The sequence below is a fragment of the Papio anubis genome, chromosome 9, assembly GCF_008728515.1.
Source record: "Papio anubis isolate 15944 chromosome 9, Panubis1.0, whole genome shotgun sequence".
Lineage (NCBI taxonomy): Eukaryota > Metazoa > Chordata > Mammalia > Primates > Cercopithecidae > Papio > Papio anubis.
In genome coordinates, this window is record NC_044984.1 from 51,220,944 (window position 1) to 51,240,581 (window position 19,638).

At 45.2% G+C, this 19,638-nt stretch overlaps 1 protein-coding gene across 9 annotated transcripts in view; it reads left to right on the forward strand.

Moving 5' to 3' along the window:
• The window catches only part of RBMS2 (RNA binding motif single stranded interacting protein 2), a 96,518-nt gene that overhangs the window by 49,040 nt on the left and 27,840 nt on the right, over positions 1–19,638 (forward strand). For all 9 annotated transcript variants that reach the window (XM_017945954.3, XM_009180989.4, XM_017945955.2 and 6 more), the window contains 8 exons: positions 628–686; positions 1,538–1,629; positions 3,359–3,516; positions 13,361–13,440; positions 13,576–13,685; positions 14,010–14,056; positions 14,239–14,332; positions 19,435–19,512. In XM_017945954.3, the coding sequence (XP_017801443.1) occupies positions 628–686; positions 1,538–1,629; positions 3,359–3,516; positions 13,361–13,440; positions 13,576–13,685; positions 14,010–14,056; positions 14,239–14,332; positions 19,435–19,512 (718 nt within the window). The remainder of the gene's footprint in view (positions 1–627; positions 687–1,537; positions 1,630–3,358; positions 3,517–13,360; positions 13,441–13,575; positions 13,686–14,009; positions 14,057–14,238; positions 14,333–19,434; positions 19,513–19,638) is intronic.

The window sequence follows — 19,638 nt, forward strand, 5'->3', positions numbered from 1 at the left end:
CTCTTTTGTGTGGACATTGCCAAGCTTCTTTCCTCAAAAGACTGTCATCTCTTTCCAACTAGTGTGTGAGTCTTAGCTGGGAAAGAAGAGAGAAATGTGTTGGTATTATAAGGACTACAGTTACCTTATTTCTTTTAGGTACCTTTGGGGAGGATGAGTTTATATTAAGTGTGGCATTTTTAACCCATTTCTTTCTTTTCTTTTTTTGAGATGGAGTCTCGCTCTGTCATCCAGGCTGGAATGCAGTGATGCCATCTTGGCTCACCGTAACTTCCACCTCCCAGGTTCAAGCAATTCTCCTGCCTCAGCCTCCCAAGTAGCTGGGACTACTGGCGTGATGCCCAGCTAATTTTTGTATTTTTAGTAGAGGTGAGGCTTCATGATGTTGGGCCAGGCTGGCCTCAAACTCCTGACCTCAAGTGATCCTCCAGCCTCAGCCTCCCAAAATTCTGGGATTACAGGTGTGAGCTACTGCACCCGGCTCCCATTTCTTTTTTATTTTTATTAAGGCTTGAGTAGGAAAAGTTGGACCATGGAAAGGGCATGGATTTGTCGAGATGTCTGAATCTCTGTCCTATTCTTAGTCTCTGCCCCCAGATTATTACTTTGCATTTTCCTCTCCCTTAGATATGGCAAGATTGTTTCCACTAAGGCCATACTGGACAAGACCACAAACAAATGCAAAGGTGAGAGAACAACTGTCCTTGGTGATGGAGAGCACCAGTAAGTGAGGTCATCCCTCGCCACTGCCCTTTACTGCTGAGATTCCTGAGTCTACAGTGTCAGCAAGGAGTCCCTGAAATTTTTAGGCTTAAAAGATTAGGAGATATTTAGATTATTTGGTGACCAGATAGCTAGAGCTGAAAATGCTGTTTAGGGCCCCAAGGCCAGAAGACTGTACAAAACGCCTTTGAGTCTACTGAGCTTATTTTGGACTTTGTATTTCCCTAGATGAGGTGGTAGAAGTGGGTGAGATTTCCTTCTGCTTAGCAAAGCCATGTAAATGCCTGTTTTTGGGAGTGTTTTGGTGGGTGTTATTTTCTGAGGGTGAGTAGTTTTATTGGGGTTTGAGCAGTTCTAGATAGAGCTGGAAGAGTGGAAAGAAGAGAAAGGCCTATAGGTTGGGGTGGTGAGGGACTTCTTCCAGCAGGTGGCTGGTGGTCTGCCCTGGAGAGGCCGCATTCCCCACATGCCTAGCATTTCTGGGGTATATCAAGAAAAGAGAGGAGCGAATTCTTTTAGAGGTATAGGGGGGCTTTGGGTTATTAGAAGATCCTAGTTCCTGAAACCTCAGATTCCTTAAGGGGGAGGGAGAAAGGCAGGGACACCAGAGTAGCTCATTGCCTTGGCATTCTTAGCCACAAACTAGATCACATCTCAGGGTTTGAGGAGCATGTAGATAACTACCTGAAACCTCTCAGTAGCCTCCCATTTCTGTTCCATGGATCATAACCCTTCCTCTGTCTCCTGAAAAGCCTGGACCTCCCTATGTTCCTTACACCTCCCACTTCCTAGTGATGCTGTTTCTCTGTTCCAGGCTATGGCTTTGTAGATTTTGACAGCCCTTCAGCAGCACAGAAAGCTGTAACAGCACTGAAGGCCAGTGGTGTACAGGCACAGATGGCAAAGGTAAGGGTACTACCCCATGTCTGTTCCTCCAAGGAGTTTGTGGTTAGCACCAAAGTTCCAGTTCTAAGGGTTCCAGAGGGCTTCAGAACCATGAAATTGAGTGGGCAAGGGCTATCCACAGTGCTTTCTAGACAGTCCATGAGCACCCCTGGCTGCTGGAGGAAGATGTATTCAAAGTCTGTGGCAGGTAGCTCTATCAGCTCTGTTCCTGTCACCAAGTTATTGGCAGCAAGAAAGGTAAGGTGGCTTCTTCCAGTACTCCTGCTGCTTCCCTATTTTCCCTGTATTATTCACCCTGGCCCCACTTCCCTACCAGACAGCTTGTGGTGGTTTTACAGCATTCTCTAAACAAGTCAGTTGTGCAACTCAGAATTTCAGAACAATGCTTTCCACCTCCCAATGTTGTTCCCCATAGGGGCTGGGTAGTGGGCTGGGGAGGCAGGAGGGAAGCCACATCAAGGGAGGAAACAGTCCCTTCTCTTCAGATCTGTCTGAAACTGTTGTCTTCACCTAGACTACTAGAAATCTAGAAGCTTTTCTCTCACTTCTTCTGTTAGGTGGGATTGTCCCCTTGCCTTTCTATTTAATTTTATTTATTTATTTACTTACTTATTTTGAGACAGAGTCTCCCTCTGTTGCCCAGGCTGGAGTGCGGTGGCGCAATCTCGGCTCACTGCAAGCTCCGCCTCCCGGGTTCATACCATTCTCCTGCCTCAGCCTCCCAAGTAGCTGGAATTACAGGCACCCGCCACCACGCCTGGCTAATTTTTTGTATTTTTAGTAGATACAGGGTTTCACCGTGTTAGCCAGGATGGTCTAGATCTCCTGACCTTGTGATCCACCCACCTCGGCCTCCCAAAGTGCTGGAATTACAGGCATGAGCCACCACGCCTGGTCATCCCTTTGCCTTTCTGAAGCTGTTATGAGTATTATACATAAAGCTTGTGAGGCAGGCCTGCTAGACACCTTTTCTGTAAAGGTTAAAGAAAAAGAAAACAAAAGGAAAAAGCAGAAGAGGATTAAGGTTGCTGGTGACCACCACTGTTCAGGGCAGTGTGACTGCTTAAATTCTTAAAAATACAACTATTGGATGATATTGCCATTTTGCACATTCTGTTCCCTGGAAGGGCTCTCCTACCTCTTCTTCCAGGAGGGAAACCCTCTGGCAAAAGCTCAAAGGTTTAGGAGCCTTCAGGGTCCTAGGAGACTGTAGCTTTCAGGGCTCCATGGTGACCCAGTGAACTCCACATCTGGCTCTTTCCCTGTTCCCTTCTCCCCTCTTCCTGCTCTTCCTCCATCAGGGAGTGAACAGGCATTCCTACTTAGAGGATTCTGCGTGGCCTGGCCGGAAGAGAAGTGGGGAGGGGCTGCTCAAACAAGCCAGCCAAGGAGCAAGGCAGTCTGAGGGAATCCAGCCTCGGGCACCACACCGGCTGCTGGGGAGAGCGGGAATGCTGCTCTGCCTGTTTCTAAAAGAGACAGCCAAACACCATTTATGACTTGTATGATGGGCTTGTATAGTACTAGAAATATTAAATCTGTGCTTTTCCCTCTTGGAACTCAATATACAACCCGTGGTAGTGGGACTGGGTGTTAACAAATAGAATAATCTCTGTTTATGTGGGACCGTTCCTATAGTCTCTTTTCTGAAATGTCATTTGTGAGGCGGGCTGAGGGTGGGAGAGGGATAAGAGATGTGAGCTTCATTTTCTCATTGTTATTTCCATAGCAACAGGAACAGGACCCCACAAATTTATACATCTCAAACCTCCCACTGTCAATGGATGAGCAGGAACTGGAGGGGATGCTGAAGCCCTTTGGCCAGGTTATCTCCACCCGTATCCTTCGAGATACCAGTGGGACCAGCAGAGGTGTTGGCTTTGCAAGGTGAGGATGGCAGGAGTGGGGAAATGATGAGGTTAATAACAAATGTCACTTAGGGGTCACCAGAAAACAAAATCTGTGCCTTTCCCACACAAGGTCAAAATACTATACTATTATTAAAAAATGCTTGATGGTAAGTCAAAAGTTCATTTTAGGCCAGACGGTGGCTTACACCTATAATCCCAGCACTTTGGGAGGCCAAGGTAGGCACATCACCTGAGGTCAGGAGTTTGAGACCAGCCTGGCCAACATGATGAAACCCCATCTCTACTAAAAAATACAAAAATTAGCTGGACGTGGTGGCGCATGCCTGTAATCCCAGCTACTTGGGACGCTGAGGCAGGAGAATTGCTTGAACCTAGGAGGCGGAGGTTGCAGTGAGCTGAGATCGTGCCACTGCACTCCAGCCTGGGCAACAGAGTGAGACTCTGTCTCTAAAAAAAAAAAAAAAAAGTTCATTTTATTATAGGTTACAATACTCAAAAACCCATTAGCCCCTACCTAAAAAATTTTTTTAATAAAGATGGGGTCTTGCTGTGTTGCCCAGGCTGCTCTTGAACATCTGGGCTCAAGTGATCCTCCTGCCTCAGCCACATAAGCAGTTGGGATTACAAGCATGAGCCACCACACTCGGCTGAGCTCCCTACTACTTCCTACTACGCTAGGCTTTGTTCCTTTAATCCAGACCCAAACAGAGTAAAAAATTCTATATATTCTTGTAGTTTACTATTTCTCATCTTGTCTCATTTAATCTTTACAACAGCCCTATGAGATAAATATTCTCCATCTTACGGATGAGGAAAGTGAACTCTTTAGTATGAATTGATTTGCCCAGGGTCTTACAGGAGTGGGTGTTAGAGCAGAGCCCTGATCCTTCTGGCTTTGAGATCAGTAGGATGAAGTTGATCTTCCTTTTCAGATCTCTATTCTAGAACAATTCTGCATCTGTGATATCAGAGCTTTGTGAGCCTTGGTTCACTCTCTGAGGTGGAGATTGATTCAGATGAGGAAATTTCCCAAAGTCTTCCCTATACCTGCAGTTTTCCCGGGTGCCCTTCTTTGGGCTCTGGTATCTGCCCTCACTGTCGCAGGGCATCAGCCTCCCTTAGCCCACTTAAGAAATGTCTCTGCTTTTATTTATTTTAAGATTTTATTTGAAAGGAGATTCTTTTGACTTTTTTTTTTTTTTTTAAGTTTCAAAATGACTGGACTAAGTGAGCTAAGCACCCCTTTTAGATTTATAATATCTTGTCTGGTCCACAAACACCCCCTTACTCTGAGTGTTTCAGACCTTGGGAACAAGAAATAGTTTCTCTTGGCTGGGTGTGGTGGCTCATGCCTGTAATCCCAGCACTTTGGGAGGCTGAGGCGGGCGGATCACCTGAGGTCAGGAGTTTGAGATCAGCCTGGCCAACCTGGTGAAACCCTGTCTCCACTAAAAATACAAAAATTAACTGGGTGTGGTGGCAGGCTCCTGTAATCCTAGCTACTAGGGAGGCTGAGGCAGGCTAATCACTTGAACCCGGTAGGCGGAGGTTACAGTAAGCTGAGATCGCACCATTGCCCTCCAGCCTGGGCGACAAAGCCAGACCCCGTCTCAAAAAAAAAGAAGAAAAGAAATAGTTCCTCTTCCCCAGCTGACTCAATCTTAGTAGCACCACCTGCTGGCAATCCCGGGTATAACTAAAGGAGAGTTCCTTGGCTTGGGACCATCGAACTTACTTTGCTTCCATACTCCCTTAAAGCAGAGGTTCTCAACCTTTCTCAGTTTGTGGCACCCTTAGTTATTTAATACTTTTTCACCCTAGACCAAAATAAATACCTAACAGTTCAATTTATTAAGTAACTGAATGGTCCACACAATTTTTTTTTTTTTTTTTGAAACGGAGTCTTGCTCTGTCGCCTGGGCTGGAGTGCGATGGCACAATCTCGGCTCACTGCAACCTCCGCCTCCCGGGTTCAAGTGATTCTCCTGCCTCAGCCTCCTGAGTAGTTGAGATTACAGGCGCCTGCCACCATGCGCAGCTAATTTTTGTATTTGTAGTAAAGATGGGATTCACCAGGTTGTCCAGGCTGGTCTCGAACTGCTGACCTCAGGTTATCCACCCACCTTGGCCTCCCAAAGTGCTGGGATTACAGGTATGAGCCACCACGCCCAGCCAGTCCACACAACTTTAAAAAAAAAATTTCCTGACAGCAATAACTTCATGGTCCACACAGCTTAAGAAGTGTTTATGCTTTAACAACTTTGTAGCTGTTTGAAAAAATAATACACAAATATTGAAAGAGAGAATGTCTTTATTTCATTCTAACTATCCTTACTAATGGAATATGTGCCTGTTGGAATTGCACAACTTATCAAAATTTCGTATCAGAATGGACACCTACACACTCATTTCCTGTTACATATTGGTTTTCTTATGGTATTTGCTTTTGTCATAGCAACTATTTAAACCCAGCTTTGTGAAAATATGATGTTATCTATCAAAAGGATTGTAGGGGGAACTAATGTTGAAACAGTAAACAATTTTGAGCTAGTAGTGTACACATTCTCCAACAGATATTGCTATTTTTCTTCAAAGAGTTAAAATAACCTTCATTGTGCCCCTCTGAGTTCACCATAGCCACCCACAGTGCCTGAGAGCACAGTTTAGGAACCGTGGTTTTAGAGACTTTTGAAAAACTATGAAATCTCTTGTATATTTCTATGTTAATGTCTACAAGTTTTCTTCATATGTTCAGATTCATGCAAAGTATGATTTCCAGCAAATTATAAATATTGGCATTTAAAATAAAACTGTTACCTCATTTAAAAATGTATTCAAATGAGATCTAAATACATAGCAATCTGATACACAAATCATTCATTTAAAAAATACCTGACTTTAGGCCGGACGCGGTGGCTCACGCTTGTAATCCCAGCACTTTGGGAGGCCGAGGCAGATGGATCACCTGAGGTCGGGAGTTCAAGACCAGCCTGACCAACATGGAGAAAACCCATCTCTACTAAAAACCCTAAAAATACAAAATTAGCCAGGGTGGTGGCACATGCCTGTAATCCTAGCTACTCGGGAGGCTGAGGCGGGAGAATTGCTTGAACCCAGGAGGCGGAGGTTGCGGTGAGCCGAGATCGCGCCATTGCACTCCAGCCTGGGCAAAAAGAGTGAAACTCTGTCTCAAAAAAAAAAAACAAAAACAAAAAACCTGACTTTGTCCAGATGCAGTGGCTCACTCACGCCTGTAACCCCAGCACTTTGGGAGGCCGAGCCAGGCGGATCATGAGGTCAGGACATCAAGAGCATCCTGGCTAATACAGTGAAACCCCGTCTCTACTAAAAATACAAAAAAATTAGCCGGGCATGGTGGCGGGCGCCTGTAGTCCCAGCTTACTCAGGAGGTTGATGCTGGAGAATGGTGTGAACCTGGGAGGCGCAGCTTGCAGTGAGCTGAAATCGTGCCACTGCACTCCAGCCTGGGCAACATGCACTTCAGCCTAGCTGACAGAGTGAGACTCGTCTCAAAAAAACAAACAAACAAACAAAAAAAAACAACAACCGGACTTTGGGAGGCTGAGGCGGGCAGATTGCTTGAGCTCAGGAGTTCAAGACCAGCCTGGGCAACATGTGAAACCCCATCTCTATAAAAATAAAACAAACAAAAAAATTAGCCGAGCATGGTGGCACATGCCTGTAGTCCCAGCTACCTGGGAGGCTAAGATGGGAGGATCACCTGAGCCCAGGAGGTCAAAACTGCAGTCAGCTATGATCACACCACTGCACTCTGGCCTGGGTTACAGAGTGAGAGATCCTGTCTCAATAAATCAATACAGGAGCATGGGTAGGGCTGGAGGCAGATGGGGTGGGCCTTGCCCTGGGGATGGAGCTATGGGCCCATAGGACCCCCAGCCACTTCCTAGTCCCCCTTACCCCTACACCCCCCCAAAAAAAAAACAAAAACCAAAGTGCTATTTTTTTTTTTTTTTAATACAGTACTCTCGGCTGGGTGTGGTGGCTCATGCCTGTAATCCTAACACTTTGGGAAGCTGAGGCGGGCGGATCACCTGAGGTCGGGAGTTGTAGACCAGTCTGACCAACGTGGAAAAACCCCGTCTCTACTAAAAATACAAAATTAGCTGGGCATGGTGGCGCATGCCTGTAATCCCAGCTACTCAGGAGGCTGAGGCAGGAGAATCACTTGAACCTGGGAGGCGGAGGTTACGGTGAGCTGAGATCGCGCCATTGCACTCCAGCTTGGGCGACAAGAGCAAAACTCCATCTCAAAAAAAAAAAAAAATGGAGTGGTCCCCCCTTATTTATGGTTTTACTTTCTATGGTTTCAGTTACCCACAGTCAACTGAAAATATTAAATGGAAAATTCCGGAAATAAACAATTAAAATGTTTTAAAATCGTATGCCATTCTGAGTAGCATGATTAAACTTCAGGCTGGGCTCAGTGGTTCACGCCTGTAATCCCAACACTTTGGGAGGCTGAGGCGAGCAGATCACTTGACATCAGGGGGTCAAGACCAGCCTGGTCAACATGGTAAAACCCCATCTCTATTAAAAATACAAAAATTAGCCAGGCGTGGTGGTGTGCACCTGTAGTCCCAGCTACTCAGGAGGCTGAGGCAGTAGAATTGCTTGAACCTGAGAGGCAGAGGTTGCAGTGAGCCGAGATCGCACCACTGTACTCTAACTTGGGTGACACGGTGAGATTCTGTCCCAAAAACATAAATAAATAAAAAATTTCATGTTGTCCGCTCCATCCCACCCTTTGTCCAAAGTATTCACACTGCAAATGCTACCCGCCCATTAGTCACTTAGTAGTCATCATGGCTATCAGATGAAAAAGCATAGTATATCTAGGGTTTGGTACTATCCATGGTTTCAGGCATCCACTAGGGGCCTTGGAATGTACCTCCTGAGGATAAGGGGGGACTACTATAGTCATAAATCTCATATCATTCTTATAATATTCATTTTTTCTTCTTGATCTTGTGTTTCTATTCCATTTCTCTATAGAATTTAGTTTCTATGCCATTTCTTTATAGAATTGTATTCTAGTGTAAAATATTTTTATAATTAAAGCCTTTATGGATCATCTTGTCACACTTCTCTGCCACAAAAATATATATATAAATTAAAAATTTTGGCCAGGCGTGGTGGCTCATGCCTGTGTAATCCCAGCACTTTGGGAGGCTGAGGTGGGCAGATCACTTGAGGTCAGGAGTTTGAGACCAGCCTGGCCAAAATGGTGAAACCTCATCTCTACTAAAAATATAAAAATTAGCTGGGTGTGTTGGTGGGCACCTGTAATTCCAGCTACTCAGGAGGCTGAGGTGAGAGAGTCACTTGAACCTGGGAGATGGAGGTTGCAGTGAGCTGAGATCACGCCACTGCACTCCAGCCTGGATGACAGAGTGAGATTCCAAAAAAAAAAAAAAAATTATCTTTACAATGATGAGCTCACAATTGCCCGAACAACATAAATATCTTAAAATGTTCATACAATGCCAGGGGCAGTGGCTCAAGCCTGTAATCCCAGCACTTTGGGAGGCCGAGGTGGGTGGATCACCTGAGGTCAGGAGTTCAAGACAAGCCTGGTCAACATGGCGAAACCCCATCTCTACTAAAAATACAAAAATTAGCTGGGCATGGTGGCGGGCGCCTGTAATCCCAGCTACTCAGGAGGTTGAGGCAAGAGAATCATTTGAACCCGGGAGGCGGAGGTTGCAGTGAGCCGAGATTGCACCACTGCACTCCAACCTAGACAACAAGAGCAAAACTCCGTCTCAAAATAAATAAATAAATAAATAAAATAAAATGTTCGCCGGGCGCGGTGGCTCACGCTTGTAATCCCAGCACTTTGGGAGGCCGAGGCAGGTGGATCACCTGAGGTCGGGATTTCAAGACCAGCCTGACCAACATGGAGAAAACCCGTCTCTACTAAAAATACAAAATTAGCCGGGGTGGTGGCACATGCCTGTAATCCCAGCTACTCGGGAGGCTGAGGCAGGAGAATTGCTTGAACCCAGGAGGCGGAGGTTGCGGTGAGCCGAGATCGCGCCATTGCACTCCAGCCTGGGCAAAAAGAGCAAAACTCTGTCTCAAAAAAAAAAAGATAAAATAAATAAAATAAAATAAAATGTTCATACAAAATTATTATTATTATTGAGACAGGGTCTCACTTGGTTGTGCAGGCTAGAGTGCAGTGGTATGATCCTGGCTCATCATAGTCTTGACCTTCTGGGCTCAAGTGATCCTCACACCTCCACTTCCTAAGTATCTGGAACTATAGGCCCCTACCACCATGCCCAGCTAAGTTTTTTGGTGGGGTATGGTGAGGGCAGCAAATTTTTTATTTTATTTATTTATTTTTTTTTTGAGATGGAGTTTCGTTCTGTCGCCCAGGCTGGAGTGCAGTGGTGCAATTTTGGCTCACAGCAACCTCTGCCTCCCAGGTTCAAGCAATTTTCCTGCCTCAACCTCCCAAGTAGCTGGTACTACTGGCACATGCTGCCACGCCCAGCTAATTTTTTGTAGTTTAGTAGAGACTGGGTTTTACTGTGTTGCCCAGGCTGGTCTCAAACTCCTGAGCTGAGCTCAGGCAATCCGCCCGCCTCGGCCTCCCAAAGTGCTAGGATTACAGGTGTGAGCCACTGCACTCAGCCTAATTTCTTAGTTTTTTTGTAGAGATGGGGGTCTCACTGTTTTGCCCAGGCTGGTCTTGAACGCCTGTGCTCAAGCAGTCCTCCCACCTCAGCCTCCCAAAGTGCTGGGATTTAAACATGAGCCACTGTGCCTGGCCTTTTTTTTTTTTGAGACGGCATCTCGCTCTGTTGCCGAGGCTGGAGTACAATGGTGCAATCTCAGCTCACTGTAACCTCCGCCTCCCGGGTTCAGGCGATTCTTGTGCCTCAGCCTCCCAAGTAGCTGGGATTACAGGTGCATGCCACCACGCCCAGCTAATTTTTGTATTTTTAGTAGAGATTTTGTATTTTCACCAGGTTGGCCAGGCTGGTCTTGAACTCCTGGCCTCAAGTGATCCACCCACCTTGGCCTCCCAAAGTGCTGGGATTACAGAGGTGAGCCACCATGCCTGGCCAAATTATTTTATAGAAGTAAATTTTATTGCAAATGCAGAAGCATCTATGACATGGATAGGTTTTGTTTTGTTTAGATTTTTCTAATTAGGTCAGGTAAGCATAAATTAATATTGTTTATTACTATAACAAGGGAGAGTTTAATGCCAGTTCTGTTCCTGCTTTTTGTTTTCATGCTGAGAAAACTTGTTCTCATAAGTAAGTAGATGGGAATGGAAATAATTTTATTAAAACAGGAATTTAAAAAATTTCTTCTGGTCAGGCATGGTGTCTTGTGCCTGTAATCCCAGCACTTCGGGAGGCCAATGCAGGCGGATCACTTGAGGCCAGGAGTTTGAGACCAGCCTGGACAACATGATGAAACCCTATCTCTACTAAAAGTACAGAAATTAGCCAGGCATGGTGGCACATGCCTGTAATCCCAGCTACTCAGGCGCTGAGGTAGGAGAATCGCTTGAACCTGGGAGGAGGAGGTTGCAGTGAGCCGAGATTGCACCATTGCACTCCAGCCTGAGCGACAGAGCGAGACTCCATCTAAAAAAACAAACAAAAAATTCTTCTGAATTATATGCCAAGAACCAAGGTGTTCTGTCATCAAAATTGATTTTTTATGTGTGAATTGACAACTTGCTAAAGTCCCCCAACTTTGTCGTTTCTAAAGAATTGGAAACCATTTGAGAGGAGCTATTGTAAGAGGGGACTTCAGCCTTGATCATTAGCCATCAGGAGCTCTCCCTCAGGAAGATCAGATTTAACAGTTTTTGAGAAAGTTGAGATTCTGAAATGCTCCACGGCCTGCTTACCCTTTGGAAAGACTGTAAGGAGTAGAAGTACCCAACAGAACACCACAGCTCTACGATACCTAATGTGTGGTTTTCTCTAAAAGGCTCAATTTGAGGACTTTTAAAAATATCTTCTTTTGGCCGGGCGCGGTGGCTCACGCCTGTAATCCCAGCACTTTGGGAGGCCGAGGTGGGCGGATCACGAGGTCAGGAGATTGAGAGCATTCTGGCTAACACGGTGAAACCCCGTCTCTACTAAAAATACAAAAAAGTTAGCCGGGTGTGGTGATGGACACCTGTGATCCCAGTTACTCAGGAGGCTGAGGCAGGAGAATGGCATGAACCTGGGAGGCCGAGCTTGCAGTGAGCTGAGATTGCACCACTGCACTCCAGCCTGGGTGACAGAGCGAGACTCCATCTCAAAAAAAAAAAAAAAAAAAAAAAAACTTTTATAGGAATGGTTCATATTTCTGGGGGTCACTGGCACAGAAAATGTGAGTCTTTCTTTAAATATGGAAATAGGTTAAATATACTGAGTTACTTTAAATATGGAAATAGGTGAAAATACTGTTCCTTGTTCTATATAGTCCCTTATAATTTTTAGAACACATTTATATACATTATCTCCTTTGATCTACACAGCACCATGTGGTAGGGTAGATGGATGTTATCTCTAAAGCACAAAGAAGGAGTGGATCGGGGGGAGGGGTTTGTTTTGTTTTGTTTTTTGTTGTGGTTTTTGAGACAGAGTCTTGCTCTGTCACCCAGGCTGGAGTGGAGTGGCGTGATCTCAACTTACTGCAGCCTCTGCCTCCTGGGGTCAAGCAATTCTTCTGCCTCAACCTCCCGAGTAGCTGAGACTACTGGCACGCACCCACCATGCTCAGCTAATTTTTGTTTGTTTGTTTTTAGTAGAGACGGAGTTTCACCATGTTGGCCAGGATGGTCTTGATCTCCTGGCCTCGTGATCCACCCTCCTTGGCCTTCCAAAGTGCTAGGATTACAGGTGTGAGCCACCGTGCCTGGCCTTTTTTTTTTTTTGACATAGATTCTCGCCCTGTTGCCCAGGCTGGAGTGCAGTGGCGCAATCTTGGCTCACTGCAACCTCCGCCTCCCAGGTTCAAGCGATTCTCTCACCTCTGCCTCCCGAGTAGTTAGGATTACAGGCACGTGCCACCACTCCAGGCTAATTTTTGTATTTTTAGTAGAGACAGGGTTTCTCCATGTTGTCCAGGCTGGTCTCAAACTCCTGACCTCAAGCGATCTGCCTCGGTCTCCCAAAGTGCTGGGATTACAGGCGTGAGCCACCACATGCGGCCAATCAGAGGCTTTTTGTGAGTGTCGTCACTCACAGAGCTCTGGGTGGCGAACTGGTGCTGGAATCTCAGTCTTCTGATTCCTTATTCCTCTTTCTTCAACAAGAAACTAACTCAGTAGATTCCAGCATTCCTTTTTCTATCACTATGGGCCATGAACTCTTTCTTATTGCTTTTTCCTTCCACAGATTCATGAAATCTTAATGATATCATCAATAGCTAATTAGACCTTGACCTTAATTACAACAAGAAGCAAAAAATAAATATTGGCAAATTGTTAGCTTGTACAATTTTATCAAATTAAAGGAACAATTTTCATTCAGAATTTTCTAATAAAAAATAATGGTAACGGCCTCTATTTCTTGTATTCTTATGTATATGGCAGACACAAGAGAGGGCCCATGTTAATAGTCTGAAGACTGTCATTCCTATGAGGATCCCATACGGGGACCAGTTGAGAGAACCTTCATTACAAGCTGGGGTTACCTCGTCAAGAACCTTGAATTTGTGTGGCACTCTGTGTTTCTGTAGTCATAACATTTGGAGCAATTGTGGGGCTGGGAACTTAGAGCTTTGCTTTCTCTTTCAATGTGTGGAGGGCACAGATCCTGGAGAAGCTAGAGCCTAACCCCTCTTATGCTCCTTAGGATGGAGTCCACAGAGAAGTGTGAAGCCATCATCACCCACTTTAATGGAAAATATATTAAGACACCCCCTGGAGTACCAGGTGAGGCATCTGGGGCTCAGGCTGAGAGGGCCACAGGTTGTTACTTCCAGTGAAGATTCTGGAGCAGCTTTGCATGAGTGTGCCTGGGCCACATGAGGTGGGACTCAGCTGCCCATTTCCCTTCTCTCTTGGCAGCCCCATCTGATCCCTTGCTTTGCAAATTTGCTGATGGCGGGCCAAAGAAACGACAGAACCAAGGAAAATTTGTGCAAAATGGACGGGCTTGGCCAAGGAATGGAGACATGGTAAGAGGACCTCTGAGGAGACAGGAGTACTGATGACATTAAAGTGGAATGGAAATGATCATGGCATGATTTCTGTGAGCTTAGGTGGAAAGCTTGAGAGCTACAGTATGTAATTGAGAGATGCTGGCTGTTAACATACTGCCAGTATGTTCTCAAGTGGGGCTTTGTGGCCTGCAGAAACAGAAAAACTCTGAAACAGCTGTAGTGGGACTTGTCCAGGCTTTAATTTGTTAAACTAAAACATTCCCAGCCTTGGACATTCTGGACCGGCTCCTGTTCTCACTCAAGGGCTCACAATGTGAACACTGTGTTCTTTCTTTATAGGGTGGCATGGCCTTGACCTATGACCCCACAACAGCTCTTCAGAATGGGTAAGGTTGTTTTATATAATCAAGTCACCTGAAAATGATAATGGCCTGTGTCCAGACACTCAAATGTTTCATCTTAATTCTCTCTATTTGGAAGTCAAGGGAATGTTGGCTGTGCCTATCAGTTGGGGCCCTTCCCTTGTGGTTTCCTGTGACTCAGTACTGATTGAGGTTCCTTCCCACAGGTTTTACCCAGCCCCTTATAACATCACCCCCAACAGGATGCTTGCTCAGTCTGCACTCTCCCCATACCTTTCCTCTCCTGTGTCTTCGTATCAGGTATGTTCATGCCTGAAAAAGGGTGTGGTGGTTTTCCCTACTGTTGTGCTTTAAGTGAAGTAATATAAGGCTAGGAACTACTTGTTTTTTCTTTTAATCATATTACACACAATTTTACGTAACAGCGTAAAAGATGATCTGTGTGTGTGGTCATATATATGGTATATAGTTTTAATGGTGTCCTCTTACTCCCCCTCCACCACCTCCACAAGTAAACTCATGTTAATGTCCTACTGTGTAGCATTTGTCATATTTTTTCATATGATGATACACACATGTGTAGCATTTGGGGAGTTGTTTATTTTACAAAACTTGAACCATATTAAATATATTTTTACATTCACTCATCTCACTTAACAGTATCCTACAGCAGTGATTCTCAAAAGTATGGTCCCTGAACCAGCAGCATCAGTATCATCTGAGAATTTTTAGAAACAGAAATTTTGGACTCCCCTCCAAATCTACTGAATTACAAACTCTGAGGATGGGGCCCAGTGATCTGGGTTTTTGTTTGTTTGTTTGTTTGTTTTCAGATGGCATCTAGTTCTGTTGCCCAGGCTGGAATGCAGTGACGCCATCTTGGCTCACTGCAACCTCCGCCTCCTGGGTTCAGGCGATTCTCCTTGTCTTAGCCTCTGGAGTAACTGGGATTACAGGCATGCGCCACCATGCCCAGCTAATTTTTGTTCTTTTTAGTAGAGATGGGGTTTCACCATGTTGGCCGGGCTGGTCTCAAACTCCTGACCTCTGGTGATCCGCCCTCCTCAGCCTCCCAAAGTGCTACACCATGCCCAGCCGTGATCTGGGTTTTAACAAGCCCTCCAGGTGATCCTGTTGCAGCTAATGCTGAGATCCTCTGCTCTAATTTTATCTTTTTTAATGGTTGCATTATATTTCACGCTGCAGATATGCCAGAATTCTTTAGCTATACCAAATAGGGGCATTCACTTAGATTTGTTTTTTTGCTGCTATCAATAATGCTCCACTAAACACCCTTGTGCTATATTTTTACATATGCGTGCTTCTATTTCTGGGGGCTAGAGTCCCAGGAGTTGGATTGCTAGGTTGAATGCTGTATGGATTTTCAGTTTTATAGATGTTGCCAGATTGCTTTCCACAAAGGCTGTGTCACCTCACATTTCCACCAACCCTGTATGAAAGTACCCGTTTCCCTTCAGGCATAGGTGCTACTGCTCTTTTAAAATTGTTCCTGTCTTGCTGGGCGCGGTGGCTCACACCTGTAATCCCAGCACTTTGGGAGGCTGAGGCAGGTGGATCACCTGAGGTCAGGAGTTCGAGACCAGCCTGGCCAACATGGTGAAACCTAGTCTCTACTAAAAACACAGAAATTAGCTGGGCATGGTGGCGGGCACCTGTAATCCCAGCTACTCGGGAGGCTGAGGCAGGAGAATCACTTGAACCCGGGAGGCGGAGGTTGCAGTGACCCAAGATCTCACCATTGCACTCCAGCCTGGGCGACAAGAGTGAAACTCTGTCTCAAAAAAAAAAAAAAATTGTTCCTGTCTTGATGAAAGTAAAGTACATTGTTATTTTAATTTGCATGTCCCTTACTAGAGGTGAATTTAATCATTTCATTTGTCATAGTTGGATTTGCTTCTGTCTGATTGCTATTAATATGCTTCGCCCATGTTTCTATTTGGTTATTTGTTCTTTTCTCATCAGCTTATAAAAACTCTATATAAGTATTAATCTTCTAAATGTTATCTTTGTTACAAATTTTTTTTCCAATTTTATTTTTTGGCTGTTGACTTTGTGGTCCTCAAACTTTAGTGATGTATCAGAATCACGTGGAAAACTCATTGAAACCTGGGTTGGTGGGCATCACACCCAGAGTTTCTGGTTCAGTAAGATGGGTGGAAGGCAAGAATTTGCATGTCCAACAAGTTCCCAGGTGATGCTGCTGCTACTGCTGCTGGTCCAGGGACCATACTGTGGGAATCACTAGTTTTTGTCATATAAAAGTTTAAAATTCGGCCAGGTATGGTGGCTCATGCCTGAAATCCCAGCAGTTTGGGAGGCAGAGGCAGGCGGATCACTTGAGCTCAGGAGTTCAAGACCAGCCTGGGCAACATGGCAAAACCCCCATCTCTACAAAAAATATGAAAATTAGCCAGGCATGGTGGTGCGTGCCTATAATCCCAGCAACTCAAGAGGCTGAGGTGGGAGAATTGCTTGAGCCCGGAGATTGAGGTTTCAGTGAGCTGTGATCGTGCCGGTGTACTCCATCCTGTGCAACAGAGTAAGATCATGTCTCAAAAAAAAAAAAAAAAAAAGGTTAAAATTTGTATATAGTTAAATTTGTCTTTTTCTTTTATAAATAATTTTTGAGACCGGGCACGGTGGCTCACGCCTGTGATCCCAGCACTTTGGGAGGCCGAGGCGGGTGGATCACAAGGTCAGGAGATCAAGACCATCCTGGCTAACACGGTGAAACCCTGTCTCTGCTAAAAATACAAAAAATTAGCCGGGAGTGGTGGCGGGCGCCTGTAGTCCCAGCTGCTGGAGAGGCTGAGGCAGGAGAATGGCGTGAACCCGGGAGACCATCCTGGCTAACATGGTGAAACCCCATCTCTACTAAAAATACAAAACATTAGCCGGGTGTGGTGGTGGGCACCTGTAGTCTCAGCTGCTGGGGAGGCTGAGGCAGGAGAATGGTGTGAACCCAGGAGGTGGAGCTTGCAGTGAGCTGAGATCGTGCCACATGCACTCCAGCCTGGGAGACAGAGCCAGACTCCATCTCAAAAAAATAAATAAATAACTTTTGAATTTCTTGTCTTTTTTTTTTTTTTTTTGAGACGGAGTTTCACTCTTGTTGCCCAGGCTGGAGTACAATGGCCCAATCTCAGCTTACTGCAACCTCCGCCTCCCGGGTTCAAGCGATTCTCCTGCCTCAGCCTCCCAAGTAGCTGGGATTACAGACATATGCCACCATGCCCGGCTGATTTTGTATTTTTAGTAGAGACGGGGTTTCTCCATGTTGATCAGGCTGGTCTCAAACTCCCGACTTCAGGTGATTCACCCACCTCGGCCTCCCAAAGTGCTGGGATTACAGGGGTGAGCCACTGCGCCCGGCAAATTTCTTGTCTTAATTTTAAAAAGTATTCTCTGGCCGGGCGCGGTGGCTCAAGCCTGTAATCCCAGCACTTTGGGAGGCCGAGATGGGCGGATCACGAGGTCAGGAGATGGAGACCATCCTGGCTAACATGGTGAAACCCCGTCTCTACTAAGAAATACAAAAAAAATAGCCGGGCGAGGTGGCAGCGCCTGTAGTCCCAGCTACTCCGGAGGCTGAGGCCGGAGAATGGCGTGAACCCGGGAGGCGGAGCTTGCAGTGAGCTGAGATCCGGCCACTGCACTCCAGCCTGGGCGACAGCGCGAGACTCCGTCTCAAAAAAAAAAAAAAAAAAAAAAAAGTATTCTCTGTCTCTATACTGTGTATCTGGTCTCAAAGATTTTATGTTTTACATTTACATTTAAATGTGTAATCAGGAATTTATCTTTGTGTATGGCATAAGATAGGAGTCTGTTTTCTTTCAGAGTGTTAACCAGTTGGCCTAGCACCAAATTATTAAATAATCTAACTTACTGGATTATTTCAAATCCAGTTTGAATTGAAATGTCCTTGCAACCCATAATATACCTTCTGTGTCTATAGATTTGCCTATTCTGGATATAGTAGTCAAAGCTCAGAAAATTGTATGATTGTGAGATTACACATAAGTAAAATCACACAATTTTTTTGTGTGTCTGGGTTCTTTCACTTAGTATGTTTTCAAGATGTATCCATGTTGTAGCATTTATCAGTACTTCATTCTTTTTATGGCTGAATAATATTCCATTATATGGCTATACCACATTTTGTCCATCCAGTTATCAACTGGTCATCATTTGAGTTGTTTCCTTTTGGCTACTATGAATAATACTGCTATAAACATTGATATACAAGTTTTTGTGTGGACATATGTTTTCATTTCACTTGGGTATATACCTAGGAGTGGAATTGATGGGCTATATAGTAACCCTGTATTTAACTTTTTGAGGAACTGCCAAAGCATTTTCCAGAGTAGCTGCACCATTTTACATTCCCACCAGAAGCAGTGTAAAACACTTGTTATTCTGTCCTTATAATTGTAGCCATGCTGGCCTGGCACTGTGGCTCACACCTGTAATCCCAGCACTGTGGGAGGCCAAGGTGGGCAGGTCACTTGAGCTGAGGGGTTCAAGACCAGCCTGGGCAACATGGTGAAACCCCGTCTCTACAAAAAATACAAAAAATAACCAGGTGTGGGCTGGGTGCAGTGGCTCACCCCTGTAATCCCAGCGCTTTGGGAGGCCAAGGCGAGCGTCTCACGAGGTCAGGAGATCGAGACCATCCTGGTTAACATGGTGAAACCCTGTCTCTACTGAAAATACAAAAACAAAATTAGCCAGGCATGGTGGCGGGCACCTGTAGCCCCAGCTACTCAGGAGGCTGAGGCAGGAGAATGGTGTGAACCCAGGAGGCGGAGCTTGCAGTGAGCCAAGATCCTGCCACTGCACTCCAGCCTGGGTGACAGAGCAAGACCCTGTCTCAAAAGTAGCCAGGTGTGGTGATGCACACCTGTAGTCCCGCTGCTGCACTCCAGCCTGGGCAACAGAGCAAGACCCTATCTCAAAAAATAGAAATAATAATTGTAGCCATCCTAATAGGTATGAAGTGGTATCCCATTGTGGTTGTGATTTGCACTTGAGCCTCTTTCATGTACTCATTGGCTATTTGTATATCTTCTTAGAGAGATATCTTTCCAAACCTTTTTTTTTTTCCTAATTTTTTTAGTGACAGGGTCTCACTCTGTTGCCCAGGCTGGAGTGTAGTGTCAGAATCATAGCTCACTGTAATTTTGAACTCCTCTTTGCTCTTTATTAAACTGGATTATTTATTGAGTTTTAAGAGTTGCTAATATTTTAAAAACAGTTTTCTTAATGTTTCTATTTTGAGTGGGGCATGCCGACTTTTCTGGGCTTTGTTGAATATTATTAGATCTTTGGGTCTGAACAATAGTTTCCAGGCAATTAACATTTTTTGTTTTTGCTTGTTTTAGAGAGTGACTCAGACATCTCCTCTACAAGTACCTAACCCATCTTGGATGCACCACCATTCATACCTCATGCAGCCTTCAGTGAGTGTTCAGAAGTGGGCAGAAGCCAAAGAGGCAATTTGATGTAAAGAAAAAACTGACCGGGTGCGGTGGCTCACGCCTGTAATCCCAGCACATTGGGAGGCCAAGGCAGGCGAATCACCTGAG